This window comes from Anticarsia gemmatalis, chromosome 2, assembly GCF_050436995.1.
Source record: "Anticarsia gemmatalis isolate Benzon Research Colony breed Stoneville strain chromosome 2, ilAntGemm2 primary, whole genome shotgun sequence".
Lineage (NCBI taxonomy): Eukaryota > Metazoa > Arthropoda > Insecta > Lepidoptera > Erebidae > Anticarsia > Anticarsia gemmatalis.
Genome location: NC_134746.1, coordinates 4,001,312 through 4,021,027, shown reverse-complemented (window position 1 = coordinate 4,021,027; position 19,716 = coordinate 4,001,312). Strand labels below are relative to the sequence as shown.

General features: G+C 36.9%; 1 protein-coding gene across 1 annotated transcript; it reads right to left on the bottom strand.

The window, feature by feature from the left end:
• Positions 1-6,072: 6,072 nt before the first annotated feature.
• On the bottom strand, positions 6,073-18,862 carry LOC142986216 (gustatory receptor 5a for trehalose-like). The gene is made up of 11 exons (XM_076134569.1): positions 18,741-18,862; positions 15,472-15,616; positions 15,108-15,226; positions 14,510-14,689; positions 13,910-14,058; positions 13,277-13,399; positions 9,453-9,607; positions 8,986-9,033; positions 8,310-8,478; positions 6,522-6,611; positions 6,073-6,207 (listed from the first exon to the last, which is right to left on the bottom strand). The coding sequence occupies exons 1-11, from the start codon at positions 18,790-18,792 to the stop codon at positions 6,073-6,075; spliced, it is 1,365 nt and encodes a 454-aa protein (XP_075990684.1). The 5' UTR covers positions 18,793-18,862.
• Between the last annotated feature and the right edge of the window lie 854 nt (positions 18,863-19,716).

Below are 19,716 nucleotides of genomic sequence, written 5' to 3'. Positions count from 1 at the left end.
AATCTCATTCAAAAGCCGCTTATTGAAGACGAAGATTTCGTTGGCGTAGATTTAAATATTCACTTGAGTGTAGGTTTTGAGCTAGGAAAATTATAATATCCCCTCTTTATGTCTTATCAGCTTCTAACTTCATATATTTACAACTTTATTAAGCTTGTTATTGGCTTAAAAGATGTAATACATAATTCAATTATGTTTTTTTGACCTATTACTGTCATACAGCTGGGCAAGGATCTTTTTCCGAATAGAAAGAAGGGTTGCGCCTTGAGTCCGCCATGTTGGCTAAGAGAGTATTGGGGACTTTGCCTCCGTTAAAAAAAATGTTTTCCTTCTCCGTTGGACTAAGTAATAATTTTTTTTAATACACACATAACTTCGAGAAGTTAATAGTGAGTTGCCTCGGGATCGGTTTAATTAAGAATTTAACTATTGTCATTTGCTCTCACCTTTCTATGTCTTAAAATTTTTCAACGCATTTGTTTAGGGCATGCATAGTCCCCAACCCGCACTTGGCCAGCCTTCCTTATTTGGGAGGTGACCCATGCCCAGTAATGGGACAGCAATGAGTTTTTTTTAAGTATTTTTTTAACCGTCGATTTATCAAGTTATCTATTGGGCATTAAATACTCTATGCTATCTATCTATCTGTCGTATGGTTAGTGGTCATCCTAGTGTTCAAGCCGCCCGAAAGGCCTTGGACATGATTTATCGACTGTTATCATAATTGACAACAACCGGGACCGACTTTTTCGTGCCCTCCGAAGCACGGAGACGCTCAGTTCAAATACCACTATGCGGTCACCCATCTATAGAATGACCGCGCCAACGGTTGCTTAACCCAAAGCTCTTTTACCGACCGGTGAGCACAACTGGCTATGAGCGCTTCATACTCTATGCTATAAGGCGATAACGTATAATATCGAACCAAACCCTAGACCATTATGCGACGCGACGATGCATGCTTAATGAGTTCAAAATAATTTAAGATTCTCATCTGACGGTTCAACAGACGATATGGTAACGATACGATATTGTAACGATATCAAAACGATATGCACTTACTCCAATTTTCTTTAATAAACCGATTTCACAAAATGGAGGTATTTAATTATATAATTGGTAGGTGGCACAAACTTCTTCTACATAGTGTAAAATTGTCGTCTTAAACCACAACCAAATTCCATTGTTGGCTACGAGACTTCTCCAGTCCGAAAAGGTCATCGGACGAGTCACGCTAGCACAGTTGGAATTCTTTCAAGAACTGTCTATAACAATCTTATGCAAACATAGTTCTCGGGGTGTTTTCCTTCACCATTAGAACAAGCGATGCCTATTTCTAGTAAACACACGCCTTAGAAGGGTCATTGTCAAAGTTTTAACTTTTAGAAATTAGGTTGGCATTAGCTATTCATTTATCTAAGGTCTAAAAGTACCGAAAAAAGAGTAGTATTTTATATAACTCGGGTCACGCAACATTGGCATCAAAGCCTACCTTATGTAATACCGTACTTAGTTCCTATTGTGTAACAAAACAAATGTAATGTTGGATATTAGCCAATTTATTTTAACGATCGTTGATGTATAAAGAAAGGAAATGTAACATACTGTTTACAAATATTCGTACTGCTAAATACTACTAACTAAATACATACCTACAATTCCGTCCGCTTGGACCATATTATTTATTTTTGAGAGAACCTCAAAATATTGACCTGATTTTATATAGATAAATCAATTTTCGAGGAAGATTAACGTGTACGAATGGTTTTTTTTAATTTCATTATTATTTAATTAGAATTAAACTTTACACATACACTATGTCGAGATAACAAATAATTCAATATATCGTTATAATATCGTTTGTCGACATAGCGCCACTGGTTCTGCCTTCAATTACGTATGATCCGTTTAGTTGAAGACCTAATAGGGTGCAAATTATTAGAGTAACCCTCCATAATTGGATGTAGGGTTAAAATTTTACTAAGAACCACATTTTTGGTGAACGAATTTTGTATGTAAGCACAATCTTAAAAACGCAAACCTTTCTGAAATGCGAATAAAATACTCTTAGTACTTTTGTATTTCTTTCGCATCAGCAGATATATGGTAAATGTTTTGATTTTTATAATTAGTCATTAGAAAAAGGAACTATTGAGAAAAATTGTAAGTGAAATTAACCTTAATCTATACTATAATATTATAAAGCTGAAGAGTTTGTTTGTTTGTTTGTTTGTTTGTTTGTTTGTTTGAACGCGCTAATCTCAAGAACTACTGGTCCGATTTGAAAAATTCTTTCAGTGTTAGATAGTCCATTTATCGAGGAAGGTTATAGGCTATATATCATCACGCTACTACCAATAGGAGCAGAGTACCAGTGAAAAATGTTACAAAAACGGGGAAAATTTTTAACGCTTATGTAACGCAAGCGAAGTTGCGCGTGTCAGCTAGTGTTTAATATTGAAGATTCGCGTCTTCATAGTAAATATGGAATTGAAGGACATTTTTTTCATTATAACCTCTTATCACCAACCCCAAAGATTTTATCGGTCAAATAGAACTTATCTGTCCCTCTATGTTATTGATTTAAAATACCAAATCCGTTCCAAACTTCGTTATCGCCTTTAGTATCTGTACGGACAATTCACATGTTACATTACCCCTTTTAAAACATTTCGGACTTGATTAAGTGTTGGTGAATTAAGTTTTCATTAGCATTCTAAGAAAAACAACATATTTAATCTTCATTTTTTCCTCTTATAAATAAAAGGTTATTTGTGATTACAGTAATTAAATAATAGTGTATACTACTACCGAGTGGTATAAGTTGACACCTCCCACGCAAGTGGTCGCAGGTTCGAACCCGAGGCAACACACCACTGACTTTTCGAAGTTATGTGTGTATTAGAAATAATTATCACATGCTCCAACGGTGAAGGAAAACATCGTGAGGAAACCTTGCATGCCTAAAATTTGTTTAATACATTTATTGAGGGCATGCAAAGTGCCCAACCCGCACTTGGCCAGCGTGGTGGACTCAAGGCCTAACCCCTCCCTCATTACGGGAGACCCTTGCCCAGCAGTGGATCAGTAATGGGTTAAATTTATTTATTTATTATTTTATTTATGTAATCTGTAGCCTACCTCAAGTTCCGTTCATAGTTTGTTAAAACAAGTAAGCACGCGTCGTGTAACTTTGTGGGTGTATGAATACAGGTATCGGTACAAACAGTCCATGATTAGAATCGAAACCTCGTTATCAACAGTCTCATAGGCTATCTTTTATCATGAATACAGTCAGACAATCAACCAAAACACTTTTTTGTTGTTATATCATATAATGTAGGCACCTATAATTTTGTCGACTTTCTTACCTATTTCGATAGGGTTAATAATAAATAATGAAGGCTATAAGCAACAAATCATTATTTTATTATATCATAGGTTAAATTTATTTAATTCTTTAAGTTCTTCAAGCCATCGCTAATAGAAAAACAAAGTCTTTACAAAGTTTGGTTTCAGTCTAGGCACCGAAGTAAATGATAGAAACATCGGAACCATATAGCTACGTTTTACATCATAATAGCAAATGCTCACAGCTCGGACATTTTAATGTCGTAACGCCCCTCCTTTGCCGCCATACATACCTAATTCATCAACTTGCTATAATCGAATCGGATTCAGCAGTTTTAGCCCAAAGTAAGAACGAAACTTTCTTCATATTACTTTAACTCAGTTCAATCTATAGAACAGCCAACACATGTTATACTAAAACTTTAATGTTAAAAGATGGGTCATCAGACCACGAAGGCTGTATACCTTCCGCAGCCGATATCGCAGAAAAAACATTCTCTTTCAACAAAAGTATTTGAGATTTTGAAGACAAATTGACCAAAAAACAGTTACTTAAAAACGTATTAAAATGATACTTATTCCATTTCGTACTCGTATCGTGTATACAAATATGACCTAATATTATAACAGTACCTTTGAGAGTGTAAATATACTTTTCAACTTTGTTACACCACTTTCTCACTTCTTCGTTATTTTCACTGTAATTTATGAACACAACACACACGTAGACGAGACGACCGCCCGACGTGAACGACACCCACACGTCTTCTCCGTTGTATGACTCTAGATCTTTTCTTCTACTGACACTAACCCCAGGACGTACTGCAAGCGTCACAGCGCGACCATAAGCCTTATGTTTTCGTCTCACCACTGTCCAGTTTTCTATTACATCTTCTTTCAGCTCATTTTCCTCTGTACTCCGAATGCATTCAGTCACGCCTATAACATCATGGTTTATCACTGGTAAACTCATTTTTCGTCTCAACAACAAAGTGTTAAGTTCGTCTACGTGCTGGTACATTATGTTTAAGTTGTTTCTTGTTATCCGGTTAGGTGATATACTTGGCGGTTGGTAGATAGCTACAGGATACTCATCAATATCATTGAAATTATGTTCCTCATCTTCTTCTGAGTTTATAACCGTTGTTGCACCAACTTCGTCATCGACACGTTCCATTTCTAGCATCAGAGCCAGTTCGTATATCTCCTTTTCAACGACAATTCGTTCATCGAATATCCGTTTTTGAATTGCAGCATTGGCTAATCCAGAAACAAATTGATCTCGAATATTCTCCGAAGTTTTTGACCCGAAGTTACATTTTGAAGCCAGTCGTTTCAATTCCTGTAGATATTCTGTCATGGTTTCGCAAATATGTTGTTTTCTTGAGCGGAATGCGTGTCTGTCAGCGATTTCTGATGAGCGCGGGTACAGATTTTCGGATACTAAACGGACTAGGTCTTCGAAGGACTTGGTGTCGGGATTAGCGGGGGTACAGATGTCACAAATCAGTTGGTAGGTGTCGTCACCCACGGCTGTGATCAACAGTGGCACTTGAAGATCCTCACTGATGCTATTTAGGAGAATAAACTGTTTAACACGATTGATATAAGTAGACCACTGCATGGTTTCAACGTTGAATGTCTTCAAACTTCCCAACGCCATTGTGATTTATTTTTAATAACATTTACAATAAAATCGTCAACGTTATGTTAAGTTATCGTATAGACTGATTTCTATTCATATCTATTTTTGGATGACGGTTGTGAATACAGGATGGTGGCGATTAGGTGTGATTAAATACTGGTGAATAAAACCGAATAGTTATGTTATGTATAGTCTGACAAATGTAAGAACGCTAACAGAGGATAATAGGCTTGTTTGATCAAGTAAACAAGTAGCGTTTAGTATGTTTCTAGGGATTAATGAGTGATTTTATGTTTGCATAAATCTGTCAAAATTTCAAAAAGTTGGTTGACATTTCTGAGATACCTATTACGCCCATTTCGAAATTGTATAATAAGTACATTAAAATATTTATTCAAAAATTGCCATGTCAAATGGTCAGTCTCATAGTAGTTTTGTTTACAAATATTATTTTCTATCCACCCTTTATAAGTACTTAGGTACTGATAGTGTTATCTGAATTTGTCTTATCATATTGATCGTAATGTGTACAGTCTTTACAGTCTCGTATATAAAATATTGATAATTATAATACATTGAATTTCAAAAACACATCTAATATATTTTGTTTTGTTTATTTATATGTAACATCAACTCTGTGGCGCTTATGGTTTAGTTTTTACAACCGTCGCTCAGACGTCTCGGGTTCGATTCTCGGGTCGGGAAAATTACTGGTTTACTGCTACTTTTACTTTACTGGTTTATTACTACTAGTTGGTTTTTTTCACATATCAGTATCATTCACAAACTTTCACATCATATTATTTAGTAGGATAGCATTTATAATATTAGTAAGAATAAAACGGAGGTGTTTTGGCATTTTGAATTAATATAGATTAGTTCAAACTCTTATCATTAACCTACCCTTTCTTCCAACTAAGTTGGAGTCGGTTTCCAGTCTCACCGGACGCAGCCGAACTAGCATTTTACATGGCGCGACCGCCTATCGGACCTTCACAACCCAGTTACCTGGGTACACACTACTTCTCGACTGCTCGCTAGTTCAGAGTAATGTTACAAGTAATTAAAACAACAGCTCAAGATCCAATGACTTTAATCAGACTGGTGGTGATGTTCGGAAGATCGAGGACAGGCATCGTTGAGTTCGTTGTAGGAGTCGGGGAGTTGAACTGGAACATTACTAGCTCATACGTCACTATCGTTCCTGCCACCTGCGAAGAGACAGGATAATTTTATAGGATTCTGTACCCAAAAAACGGAACCTAAAACTATTCTTATAGCCGGTTACGCTTAGCCCGGCTTAGCAAGCACCAAACGAGTACGCAACACTTAGCCCGGTCATTCTTTAGATTGGTGACAACATGGTGGTAGTTTAACTGAGCGTATTCGTGTTTCGGGCGGCTTGGACAAGTTTGACACCAGGTTGACTATCTACCTTACGATGGACAGGCGCTTGTTAGGCGTATTTGGCCAGGGAAAGTCGCAAATTTTTTTATAAAAATCTCGTAGATACATTAAAACGTACCGTAAGTAGTAACCCTCGCGTCACAAGGAAGAACTGCAAGCCACTTAACGCCACTCTGTCTCCATTCACCTGATCTAAGAATCTTTGCACCTACAAACAAAATAACAATTATGTATAATAATATGTACGATAGAAACATTCATTTAAACAGTTATTTATCAAGCCAAAACTACTGAACGAATTGTGACGATAGGAGAATGCTCAAAATGTATGGGATAAAAACCCAGGCCGTACACAAACGGCGTGTAACTCAGAATTTTAGTGATACTGAGTGATTCAATTCCAGATATTCGCCTCTATCAAATTCGATGGCTAAATACTATTTTTTGCTATTATCTACTATTTAAAAGGTGAATTTAAAAAATAAATATTTTTCAAACATTCATCACAATGATAATTTTTTGAATAATATAATTGTATCGAAACCGCACTACGGGCGCCAGCTAGTAGTGTGGGCGGGTATGTCTTTTTTATATTCATGATAAAAAATATTGAAAATATATTAAAAACCCCTACTGAAAAGTAATAGCAATATAATATTATTATGTTTAGCCATTGAATTTGATAGAGGTAAATATCTGGAATTAATTACACAGTATCACTCATTTCTCCCATTGCTCCCATGCTGGATTGAGAGCGAAAAAAAAACATCGAAGGTGCCAGCTGCATTTCTTCCCGTGCATACTGCAAAAGTCGGTAGAGGGATGGAAGGGTTTGGTGCTTCATAGGCTATAGGCTAGCAATCTACCACCATGACAACACTTTTCTACCTTATAATAGCCCTCCAATTGTCTGCCAACACGCATTAGACCAGTGTGGTGGACTAAGGCCTGATCCTCCTCTTTGTTAAGAGGGGAGGCTCGTGCCCCTCGGTTGGGACATATATGACTTGGCGATGATGACTCATTTTTCAAAAATATATTTTTTAATATTTTTTATTTGTAACTCAGTTACATACCTATATTAAAAATGTGTGACTCAAAAAAGATTAAACATTTATAAAGGTAACTTATTTAAAAAATATAAAAATATATTGAAAACCCCTACTGAAAAGTTATAGTATACATAAATAGTATGTTCAGCCATCGAATTTGATAGAGGTAAACATTGGGAATTCAATTACACAGTATAACTAATTTTTTGAGTTACATAACTTTTGTGTACAGCCTGGGTTTTTTTTGAGCATTCTCCTTTGGTTCACAGATAGTTTATAGTCTGGATAAACGCATAGTACATTTTAACCATCGAAATTATTTAAAGCAGATGAAATCGCGGGCAGTAGCTAGTCTAAATAGTAAGTAGTAGTCACCTTTGAGTTATACACATTATAAAATTATAGTTTTAGGTACTGACTGACATAGGTATCTATCAACGCATAACCCAAACCACTGGGCTAATCGGGTTGATAGCACGCAGGTAGGTGTTATGACGTAGGCATCCGCTAAGAAAGGATTTTGGTCAATTCTACCCTCAAGGGGATATAATAAGGGATGAAAGTTTGCATGAAAAGTCTATGCTAAGTCACAAACCACGCGGACTAAGCTGCGGGCAAAAGCTAGTGATATATTAGGTCGGGGAAAAAGTCTTTTCGCATTATAGTATGTATGAACTTCTAATAAAATCTTTTCTCTACACAAAAATGCTAGATATTTGGCTACCTCACGAGCTCACTGAAAGAAACCGTGTACTCATTTGTGATTCTTGAAGCCAAAAAGGTTTTATTGCAAGTTCATACATACTATAAATGCGAAAAGACTTTTTCCCCGACCTATTATAAATGTAACTCACTTCAACACAGTATACCGGTGAGGGTACATCATACAGAACGGGAGCTGGGACGGCAGACGCAGTGTTTACTTGAGAAGCTATCAGCGATACAGCCACGGACCTCGATAGTAGGTACACTAGGGAGAATATGAAGTAAGTAGCCGCCTCGTGACCGCCCAGTACACCGGTCCTAGAAGACAAATTGTTGTTAATATCTGTACTAATATTCAAGTCAAGTCAAATATGTTTTACTAGCTGACTCGCGCAACTTCGCTTGCGTCACATAGGAGAATGGGTCATAATTTTCCCCGTTTAACATTTCTTACTGGTAGTCTGCTCCTATTGGTTGTAGCGTGATGATATATAGCCTTTAACTTTTCTCAATAAATAGGTTATCTAACAGTAAAAAAAAATCTAATCCGACCAGTAGTTCCTGAGATTAGCGCGTTCAAACAAACAAACAAACTCTTCAGCTTTATAATATTAGTATGGATATCACAAACTTTTGACAAGTATTTGAAATCGTCATAGTAGTTTCGTAAAAGCTGTTGCTCGCGAGAAGAAACGGCAAGAATCTCACGGCTTGCTCTTTTTAAAAGGGTATGAATAATAATGTGTGTAAAGCAATGTAAAGTTTACTTGTTTCGTAACGCAAATGAAACGTGTACTTACCCAATTGTATATTATTGATACTTACTTTTTCGATTTACTATTACATCCAGACCCGGAACCTTTTAAGCCGTCTCTGAAAAATTAAATGAAATAAAAAAAATTGTAAGCCAATCTCGAGAAAAGCATGTATCTGGTTTTATATAGTTTTTGAACTTTTGTTAGCGTTGCTTGACAACCTGCGTAACCAGTGCCGAAACGTCGAGTAAAATTATTGTGTAAAGGCAAGTTTGTGTCAATTCCCAGGTTAGTCACAATTCCGTACTCGTGCTATAAATACCAAAGTCTTACTGTGTGTGTTGTCTTGTCTTGTTTTACTCTATCACGGCTATATTGCTGAACCTATCGTTATGAAATTTTGTATGGAGATAGTTGATGAATCGCGCTCATGAACGAAGTGATATAGGCTGCTTTACTTTCAAAATTGAATCCCTTATGAAATATCAGCTTATACTCTCAAATATATTCATAAAAATATTTCTAGGTCACACTTACTCTAAAGTATTAAACAATTGTAAACAGATGAAGAACAGGTTGTTAGCGAAGGATATGAAGACCACGCCGCTGATGACCTCATCGACTTTCCTCACTATCTGAGTAGCTCTGCAATAGTCCTCTCTTGTCGCCCTCCAGAATACCTCAGGCAGATACTGTAACAAAACAATAAGGTATTTAAATTAACATATTACAGTTCAACTTTCGGGCAAGAGTGTCTTCTAGAAATGAGAGAGAGAAAATCTTTGGGTAATAGAAAATATGGCAGTGACACCCTTTTAGCATTAGCAACGGCATTTAATAATGGCATATAGCATTTAAAAACGATAATGAAACTTAAATTGCTCTTGTTACTCAAATAACTTAGATGTGTTGCCTAGGTAAAGAGTTCTTGACTATTTGCGTGATTTCATACCACTCAACTATCACTTTGTTAAAGATACTATCAAATCAGTCTAACTTCAAATTGTTAATCATCTTTCAATCAAAATCATTGGCCTGTATACATCTATTGCAGATGATTAAGGTAACGAGACATGAGCACTTTCAAAATTCAATATTCAACCTGGGAGAACTCAGCTAACGATCGTGACACCTGGAGACATGCCCTAGCTGACGGTGTCACTGCCCACGATACCACCTGGCTCAGCCACTTAGAACAGAAACGCGTCCTACGACACCAACGTACCGCAAACACCTCCTCTTCCTCTGGCACTTTTGTCTGTCGTCAATGTGGTCGCGGTTGCCACTCCCGCATAGGCCTTTTCAGCCACGAACGAAAGTGCACTAATTCTACCTGACGCCACCTTAATCATCTTTATATAAAAGATAATCGCCAAATGTGTTGCTAAGCGCTAAACTGAAGAATGGCTGAACATATTTCACTAATTAATTTTTATCTGGGGGCACGGAAGTGCCCCCGCAAGTCGAGCAAAAAAAAAAGCGGCACGGCCGTAACATCCTTTTCTCGAAGCAATTCGGGCTATTTTTGACCCCCCCATAATTTCTTTGTGGATAAAACAAGAAGCCTGGATTTTCAGCAACTAATCAGTCATTGTATAAACACGGTATATTTAAAATTTCAGTCAATTCGAACCAGTAGTTTAAGAATGACAACTTGTTAAAATTTTGAATTTTGTCACTCACTGATTCACTGACTCACTGACTCACCGATCATCAAAAGTCTAAGGTACTTCTAGCAAACTTAGAAGCTTAAAATTTAGAATACAAATAGGGTTTAGTGTCTTAATCATGGGAAAAATTAAATATTTTCTAATTTCGGTCCAGTTTTCTAAATACACTAACTGCAACAATAACTTTGTAATCCCATATAAATGTATAAGATTACAAGGTTACATTTGCAGTTAATGAATTATTATTACTGTAGAAAATAAAATAAAAATAAATAGGTGTAAATAGGTACCTACTATATGAGGCATAACGGGAGGGGGTATAGGGTGGGTAAGGGTGTTTAGCCCATGAAACTGAACAACATTCCCATAGGAAAATATGTTGAATTATGAAAAAAAAAACGTCTTTCCATACAAATTGGACTTATGTTCGCTCTACAAAAAGAAGTGAGATGCCACCAAAAACATTCTGTAAAAAACCTCAAGTCTCGCCGTAAAAAGTTGTGAGATCTATATAATACCAAGTCGATTAATCTATTTAGTCTCTACTTAAAGGACCTTCTGTCTTAAGTTATTACGTATGTTATTATCATGCCAATTTTTAAAAAAATACCTTTAAAACAAATAGATCGACTTGGTCATCGCAAGAAAACACAAATTCGCCATTAACATTTCAGGAGCATTAACTTCTCGTCGTGCTGTGTAGTGTGTGATACATACTAATAATCAAATCATGCGATGGCCAGGTCGGTCTATTTGCTTTAAAGGTATTTTTTTAAAAATTGGCATGATAATAACATACGTAATAACTTAAGACAGAAGGTCCTTTAAGTAGAGACTAAATAGATTAATCGACTTGGTATTATATAGATCTCACAACTTTTTACGGCGAGACTTGAGGTTTTTTACAGAATGTTTTTGGTGGCATATAATATTCCTAGAAGAAAAACCATGGCATGTGAAGTTGAGGAAGACGACGTCAAGGATAGGGCGAAGTGGAGGAAAGGTGTAAGGAAGGCTGACCCCACAACCATATGGGACGAATAGCCAGGAAGAGAGAGAGAGAGAGAGATTCCTAGAAGAAGTACGATACCGATGGTTCTTACGGAAATAAAAAATTAAAGACTCAACTATGAGGCGGTACGACGTTCGTCGGGTCAGCTAGTATATAAATAAATATATGTAACCCATTAATGTCCCACTACTGGGCAAGGGTCTCCTCCCGTAATGTGGGAGGGGTTAGGCCTTGAATCCACCACGCTGGCCAAGTGAGGGTTGGGGACTTTGCATGCCCTCAATAAATGTATTAAACAAATTTTAGGCATGCAAGGTTTCCTCACGATGTTTTCCTTCACCGTTGGAGCATGTGATAATTATTTCTAATACACACATAACGTCGAAAAGTCAGTGGTGTGTTGCCTTGGGTTCGAACCTGCGACCACTTGCGTGGGAGGTGCCAACTTATACCACTCGGCTATCACTGCTCTCAGCTAGTATCTGGGGGCACGGAAGTGCCCCCGCAAGTCGAGCAAAAAAAAAGCGGCACGGCCGTAACATCCTTTTCTCGAAGCAATTCGGGCAATTTTTGACACCCCTATAATTTCGTTGTGGATAAAACAAGAAGCCTGGATTTTCAGCAACTAATCAGCCATTGTATAAACACGATATATTTAAAATTTCAGTCAATTTGAACCAGTAGTTTAAGAATGACAACTTGTTAAAATTTTGAATTTTGTCACTCACTGATTCACTGACTCACTGACTCACCGATCATCAAAAGTCTAAGGTACTTCTAGCAGACCTAGAAGCTTAAAATTTAGAATACAAATAGGGTTTAGTGTCTTAACCATGGGAAAAATTTAATATTTTCTAATTTCGGTCCAGTTTTCTAAATACACCAACTGCAACAATAACTTTGTAATCCTATATAAATGTATAAGATTACAAGGTTACATTTGCAGTTAATGAATTATTATTACTGTAGAAAATAAAATAAAAATAAATAGGTGTAAATAGGTACCTACTATATGAGGCATAACGGGAGGGGGTATAGGGTGGGTAAGGGTGTTTAGCCCATGAAACTGAACAACATTCCCATAAGAAAATATGTTGAATTATGAAAAAAAAACGTCTTTCCATACAAATTGGACTTATGTTCGCTCTACAAAAAGAAGTGAGATGCCATCAAAAACATTCTGTAAAAACCTCAAGTCTCGCCGTAAAAAGTTGTGAGATCTATATAATACCAAGTCGATCAATCTATTTAGTCTCTACTTAAAGGACCTTCTGTCTTAAGTTATTACGTATGTTATTATCATGCCAATTTTTAAAAAAATACCTTTAAAACAAATAGATCGACTTGGTCATCGCAAGAAAACACAAATTCGCCATTAACATTTCAGGAGCATTGACTTCTCGTCGTGCTGTGTAGTGTGATACATACTAATAATCAAATCATGCGATGGCCAGGTCGGTCTATTTGTTTTAGAGGTATTTTTTAAAAAAATGGCATGATAATAACATACGTAATAACTTAAGACAGAGGGTTCTTTAAGTAGAGACTAAATAGATTAATCGACTTGGTATTATATAGATCTCACAACTTTTTACGGCGAGACTTGAGGTTTTTACAGAATGTTTTTGATGGCATATATTATATATCATAAATACAATTTAGTCTAAGATATTACTAACCTTTCCTTGTGCAGCCAATAATTTCTTATTGACCTGTTCAAGTCGTGAGGTCAAGTAGTAACTCATACATATCACAAAAAGATCTGAGAAGTTCCATATAAACGTCGCTTGAAAATGAAGGAACTGTAACAAAGATAAAAACATTTTATGTGCATTTTATGCAAATTGTTGCTTTGTTTGTTTGTATTTGTCCACAACAGCAGGGAGGACGACCTTCGTGGCGGCTTGAACAACTTTGACACTAGGTTGATCATTAACCATACGATAAGAAGAAAGATGAAGAGAAGCAGGGAGGAAAAATTGTGTGGTTATCGAAAAAAACAGACTTACTTGCTAATACTTATTGTTAAAAAAATAATCTGAGTGATGCAGGTTCACTTGTTAACACTAATTGAAAAATATTACATTACATTTAGCTTTTTCCACTGTTACCATATTCAAGTTGATCTTGCAAATTAGTTTGGCGGTTTAGCTGCTTAACAGGCGTCTGTCTAGATTTCTGCATGCATAAAGTTTCAATCCTCAAAAATCCATAGAATTATCAAATATAGATGGATGGAAGACAAACACCTGATTCAATATTGAATAAACACTTGAATAAGTAAAAAAAATATCGGTTGAATAGTTAGTTACCTGAGTAAGAAGGCCCAATATTGGAGAGTACGGTATAGTGAGAAAGACCCAGGGATAGAAGTGAGTTACAAATCCCCGGTAAGTGTCCATTTTAGCGTAACAAGCTGCAGAACCGGCAAACGCAGATAATAGGGACAGTATGTGTTCCACTGAAATAAAGGTTTTATTATTTAGAATCAAAATCAGCGTCTGTGTTGATTAACAGCTAGTTGATATACGCGCGTTTAAGATTTATGCTGCTTAAAATTTGTTTTTCACCTTAGTCTTTAGGTTTAGATCCAAGTCTTTAATGATTTTTAAGGTAAATTGTAATAAAATCTTTCTTGTGGTGTAGCCGTGAGAGCACAACAGACAGACAGGCTTTCGGATTTATAATATACGGAATGTTTACGAGTATACATATTATGAGTGTTTAAGAAATAAGCTGCAAATAATTCTTAACGGTGATGGAAAACATCAAAGTTCAGCCTTATTTATCTCAAACCGTACTTGGTTAGCCAGTTGGCCTCAAGACCTAATCCTTTCTTCATTGTGGGAGAAGGCCTAGCAGTTGGACAGCAATGGTTAACATGTCTTATTTTTACACTTAAAATTACTCACACAAAGCCAAAGTTAGTACCACAGCACAAGTGATAATGCACTTTCTGTTCAAGTTGCCGTCGAAGGTGGGATCCAATTCTTCAGACCTGGCGATGTGTTGTGCCAACTGTGGCCAGCGTCTAGCCACTTGGAAGAACATCATCATTGTTATGCAAGCGGTTACGTAGAATATCACTGGCGCTGGAAAATTTAAAGCAAAATGGCAAACAATTTTTACACGTGCTAAAGAGATATACAAGAATGTATTGAATGCAATGACAGCCGAGTGGTATAAGCATTCGTGTACCTAAAAGGTGATGGTGATGAGTTTAAACGTTATTAAATAGATGAACTACATGGTCGTGGACTTATAACCGTGCGTTTATGAGGTACATTTAGCGGTAGTTTATCTATTTAATAGCGTTCAAGCTCATATAAAAAAACGCTTTTGAATAGATAACCTACTTCTAAATGTACCCCAGAAACTGGGCATAAGTTTTACGGGTTTATAACGGGGTTACAAGCTTAAAGCACGTAACGTCGTCGGTCCTGACTCCTGCGCTAGACCTCTCACCGGTGGTGTCGCTTACAATCTAACAATACTTTTTAAACTACTTACACGTCCCATTTAGTGAAACGGTTGAATGTGCCACCTTGTTTACACAGAGTACCGCTATGAAGGCTTGTCCAATCAACGATAGCAACGAATACACGCATTTCCATGATGTTAGTACGAATCTGTAAGAAGATTTATTTTTAAGAACATATGGTTTAGGTCGCCACGCCGATACCACTGTGTCTCTACATAAAAAAAGGTCGATATTTGGGTACCTCACGAGCACGAGATTTGTGATTCTTGAAGCCAAAGAGATTTTATTACAAGTTCATACATACTATAATGCGAAAAAACTTTTTTTCCGACCTAATATAATATTATCGAGTGCAGGAATCGCATTACTAAACGTACTATAGAAAGTACATACCTGACGTTATTGGCGTCGTTACAAAACACGCCACTGACTGGTAGAAGGGAAAACAGCTGGCCAATGATGAGGGTCGGTCGCAGAGCCTGCTGGAAGGTGGTGATGGAGCGTTTAGGTTTCAGCTTGGATACGTGCACCTTGTTCTCTAGAAAACAAAATAGGATTATTTTGTGCTAAAAATTTGCAGAGATAAGTGGCGTTCTTTAGTCCTACCACTACCTCTAAAAATACCCCAAAAATATACTTAATTTCGTACTGTTTTCTGTCTAGCTAGGAAAAGAGGATTTTACTACAACTCAAAGTCAAAGTCAAATATTCTTTATTTCATAAACTTTAACAAGTATTTGAAATCGTCAAAATATTTTTTATCCACCACCGTTTCGGAAAAGCTGTTGCTCGTGAGAAGAAACGGCAAGAAACTCACGGCTTGCTCTTTTACTAGCTCTAACTATCGACTATTGAGTAGCTATTGACACATTTTGTGTAAATAACCGCGACATCGCATATGCCTATAAAAAAGCTTTTACTACACATTTTAAGCTGACGGTACAGTCAGCAAAGGCCCACTGTCACATTTTAATCGCATTTTTTTTGTATAAAATACCTACCTACCTAATATGTAGTATAAATATATAGTGCGAAAATGCATATTTTTGCTCGTAATGGAACCTTCCAAATTCACAGTTACTTAGCCAAAATGTCTAAATATTACTTAATAAATAGTAAACAGAAATTATTCGTATTATTGCTTGCTTCAACTTGTGTTGCTTGTATGTGTAGCCTTAAAAAGCGACGCGGTCACAATTATGTTTGCCGAAAGGTGATTTCTTACTCAACCACCTATATAAGGCGCTGTCTCCACGGGCGAGAGAATCGCGACGAGTCCGCCCTTGTATCGTCGGACAATCTCCACGAACGAGCGATAATTCCGCCGCGTATCGTCGCGAGTCGTAACGGAATTGCAGAGATTCCGCGGCGACTCGTAACGGTATCCCCGCGTTTTCCTTGTTTAAAAAGCTTCTCGAAACAAGAGGCAACATTGAAAATAAATGACGCTGCATTTGACAGCGCGCTCGTCGCGATCGCGCGGCGGACCCGCTGCTTGTCGCGGCCGACTAGCGACGATGTATTGACGTTTCGCACGCTCGTTGCTACTCGTCGTATCGCGGCGATATTATCGCCGTGTGGAGACGGTTCCATAGAGAGTGTATAGAAATACGTGGCACGACGATAATATCGCCGCGATTCTCTCGCTCGTGGAGACAGCGCCTAAATTTTCAAGAAAAAGGAAGATGTTTATATGGTGTTGATACTAATGTCGATTCGTTCCCGTAATAACGGTATTTACTATTCGCGAAACAATAGTATATTTAGCACAAGGTAAACAGTTATTTTGCATAAAAACCTTTACAATTTTTACGCATAAACCTCTCCCTTTTGAATCAAACTAAATGCATCAAAATCCGTAGCGTAGTTCTATAGATCTAAGCATACATACAGACGAACATAGGGACAGACGAAGACGAACGGCGGGAAGCGACTTTGTTATACTATGTTGTAGCGATTTCACCTAAATTTATTTGAGCTTTGCTTGTACGAAAATTTAGCGCCCCCAGGGTATTTAGTTAGAACTATTTTACTAAAGATTTTTTTAATGTCGAACGCTCGCAGTACTGAATGTAGATACTTATGCTACTGTTTATCAGTTTAGTCGTAAAAACCTAACATAGAGACTAACTTTCGCATTTAAAGTACCAGTTTTGAGGACACAGTGTATTCCTACCGTTAGCGCAAGTCAAGTCTTGAGTCTATTATCCGTATGTTCGATTTTAAACATGTTATTACAGCTGCACCAGTTTGGCCAAGGATATTCATGTTGTTGTTTGTTGTTTACGAATACGATACATCGTGTTAGCACTTGAACGAATCTGTGCGCTTTTGTATTTAAAGGTAAGTCGAGTAGCTATCAAGTAGGTTGTGAATAGCTATAAATTATTAATAGTCGAATAGATATCGAGCTGCCAGTAGCTGGCAAGTAATCATCGAGTTAGTATCGAGCGCCTGTCGAGTGGTTGTCGACTAAATGTCGCGTAGCCATCGAGTAGCTGCTGAATAAAAAGGGTTATTTCTCAGCGCCCCTGCCATATTTTGCAAGAAGTAAATACGTAATATTAATAGCAAGTAGTTTTCAGTGATCAATACTCGATACGAAGACAAGAAATGGTGAAAAAATTATACTACTGAATAAACAGGCATAATAATGTACAGATATCAATATTTCACTAACACTACATATTATTATAAAGCAAAGCCTCCTCGCCGCTTCTGTCTGTCTGTCTGATCGCGATAAACTCAAAATCTCCTGAACAGATTGTCATTCGGGCTTCACCAATAGATAGAGCAATTTCTGAGGAAGGATTTCGTGTATAATTTGTTAGGTTAACCCGGTGTAATAATAATATAAATGAAAACTTCATTGGTTTTGTATTCCTTTCATGGTCAAATCTCAAACGATTTGGATAACATTAGATTTGTCGATGTAATGCATATATGATACTGTAGGAAAACTTAGTACAGTTTCAACGAAATCAAACCAAAGCAAGCAGAACCAAAGGCAACGAGCTAGTCATATACCTACTTCGCGGTAAACATAGATTGTTTGGTTTTATATTGAACCACAAACACAAACGATTTACGATCATGGTATAACAAGTTGAAAACACGACATGTTTTAATAATATACGCTTATATATTATAACCTATTTATGTCTTACTACTTGGCTAAGGTCTTGGTTATGGTCTAAGTCGAAAATCCATTTGATTTGGAATACTTATACCTTGAAAGAAATGATGAAATGGCTCACAAAATGATGTTATAACGTGCAGGGATATAAATAATGCTTTTTCTGGCAATCTACGGTTGGTCTTTTCTTGCGGTTGGCGAAGAAATTGAAATTTTAGAATTTGCAACAACAGTGATCCGCAGGCTCTTGCAGCTAAAACTTGGGCTGTTTTGATACAAGAATTAAACAGAATAATATTATTAGAAAAGGGAAATATCATGCATATCAAAGCTCTCTAATAAAGTCGGTTTATAACCTTTTTTAACTTCGTTCCCGTGGATAGCCAGAAATAAAGATTTTTTTGTTTACTACAGAATATAAAATCATTTTCATCAAAATCTGTTTAGTAGTTTTTGCGTGTAATACTCTTCCACAAACTCCAAACAACATTAACTCTCACAAAGGTAACTAAAAATGAATCCTTACTCTTGGCAGGTATCCAGAAGGAGAGGTTCTTTTTAAAACACTTTTGTCCCATTCCTGTATCGTTTTATATCGTGTTCTGTTTACAGTTTACTTCGAGTGCTAAACAACTAATGGACTCCGACTGTTTACCAGTTTCGTGACAAACCATTAGAGTTCCGTACTCGGTTCTACGGACTCTTCGACGTATATATTGTTTTAACATCGCGTTAATCTTAAATTGTGTGGTCCAGTGTTCCAGTGAAGTAGGTAAGTAGTTTGGGGACCTGAGGTCCTATCACGTATCTCAGTTGTTGACTATATCTGGAATCTACCTAGGGAGTTATCACGTATTTTAGTTGGCAACTATTTGAAAGCCACTATGCTGTACTTTGTTTGATCCCTTTGGTCTTAGTGATTTACAAGTTATGTTAACGCAGCAATGTACTGAATAGTGACCATCAATTTGTAGTACACTAGTTGTCAACTGAGATACGTAACACGCATATTAGTGCAAATAAACTAAGTCCCTCTCCACTTAAACTACAAGACCCAATAAATAAAAGGGTTATTAATCAGGGTTTGGAGGCCCCCTGAGCCAGGAGGAAGAATATAAGAATACACTCACGTTTCGCCATTAACAATGTAAGTACCATGTAATATTGTGTCTTATGCAATACACCGAGAACGTTAAAAAACTCCAAGCTACTATGAAGAATATTCTTATAGAAATTAGGGAAACCAGTTGAATAAATGATGAAAAACCCGACTGTACCTTAACCGGGAATGTCGAACTGGATACCTTGTGATCAGCAGTCGCATAGACTACCGCCCGAACCACAGCAGTCAATAAAGCTATTAATAGATATCGATTTTATTTGTTTTTGTACATGTAGGTATAACAAGTAATAGAGAGTAAAGGCCTTTTCGGACCAATATTATAAACGCAAACGTCCGTCTGTTTGTCACGTTTAAACTACGAAATTGATGAAAATTTGCA

Bases quoted from the DNA above. Each gene is read 5' to 3' on its own strand.
- LOC142986216 (XM_076134569.1), bottom strand. From the start codon at position 18,792: ATGGGACAAAAGTGTTTTAAAAAGAACCTCTCCTTCTGGATACCTGCC. The intron at 14,059-14,509 runs GTGAGTAATTTT...CCTTTATTTCAG, and splicing joins GGTACTAACTTTGGCTTTGT to TGGAACACATACTGTCCCTA. The intron at 13,400-13,909 runs GTAACTAACTAT...TCTTTGTTACAG, and splicing joins TATTGGGCCTTCTTACTCAG to TTCCTTCATTTTCAAGCGAC.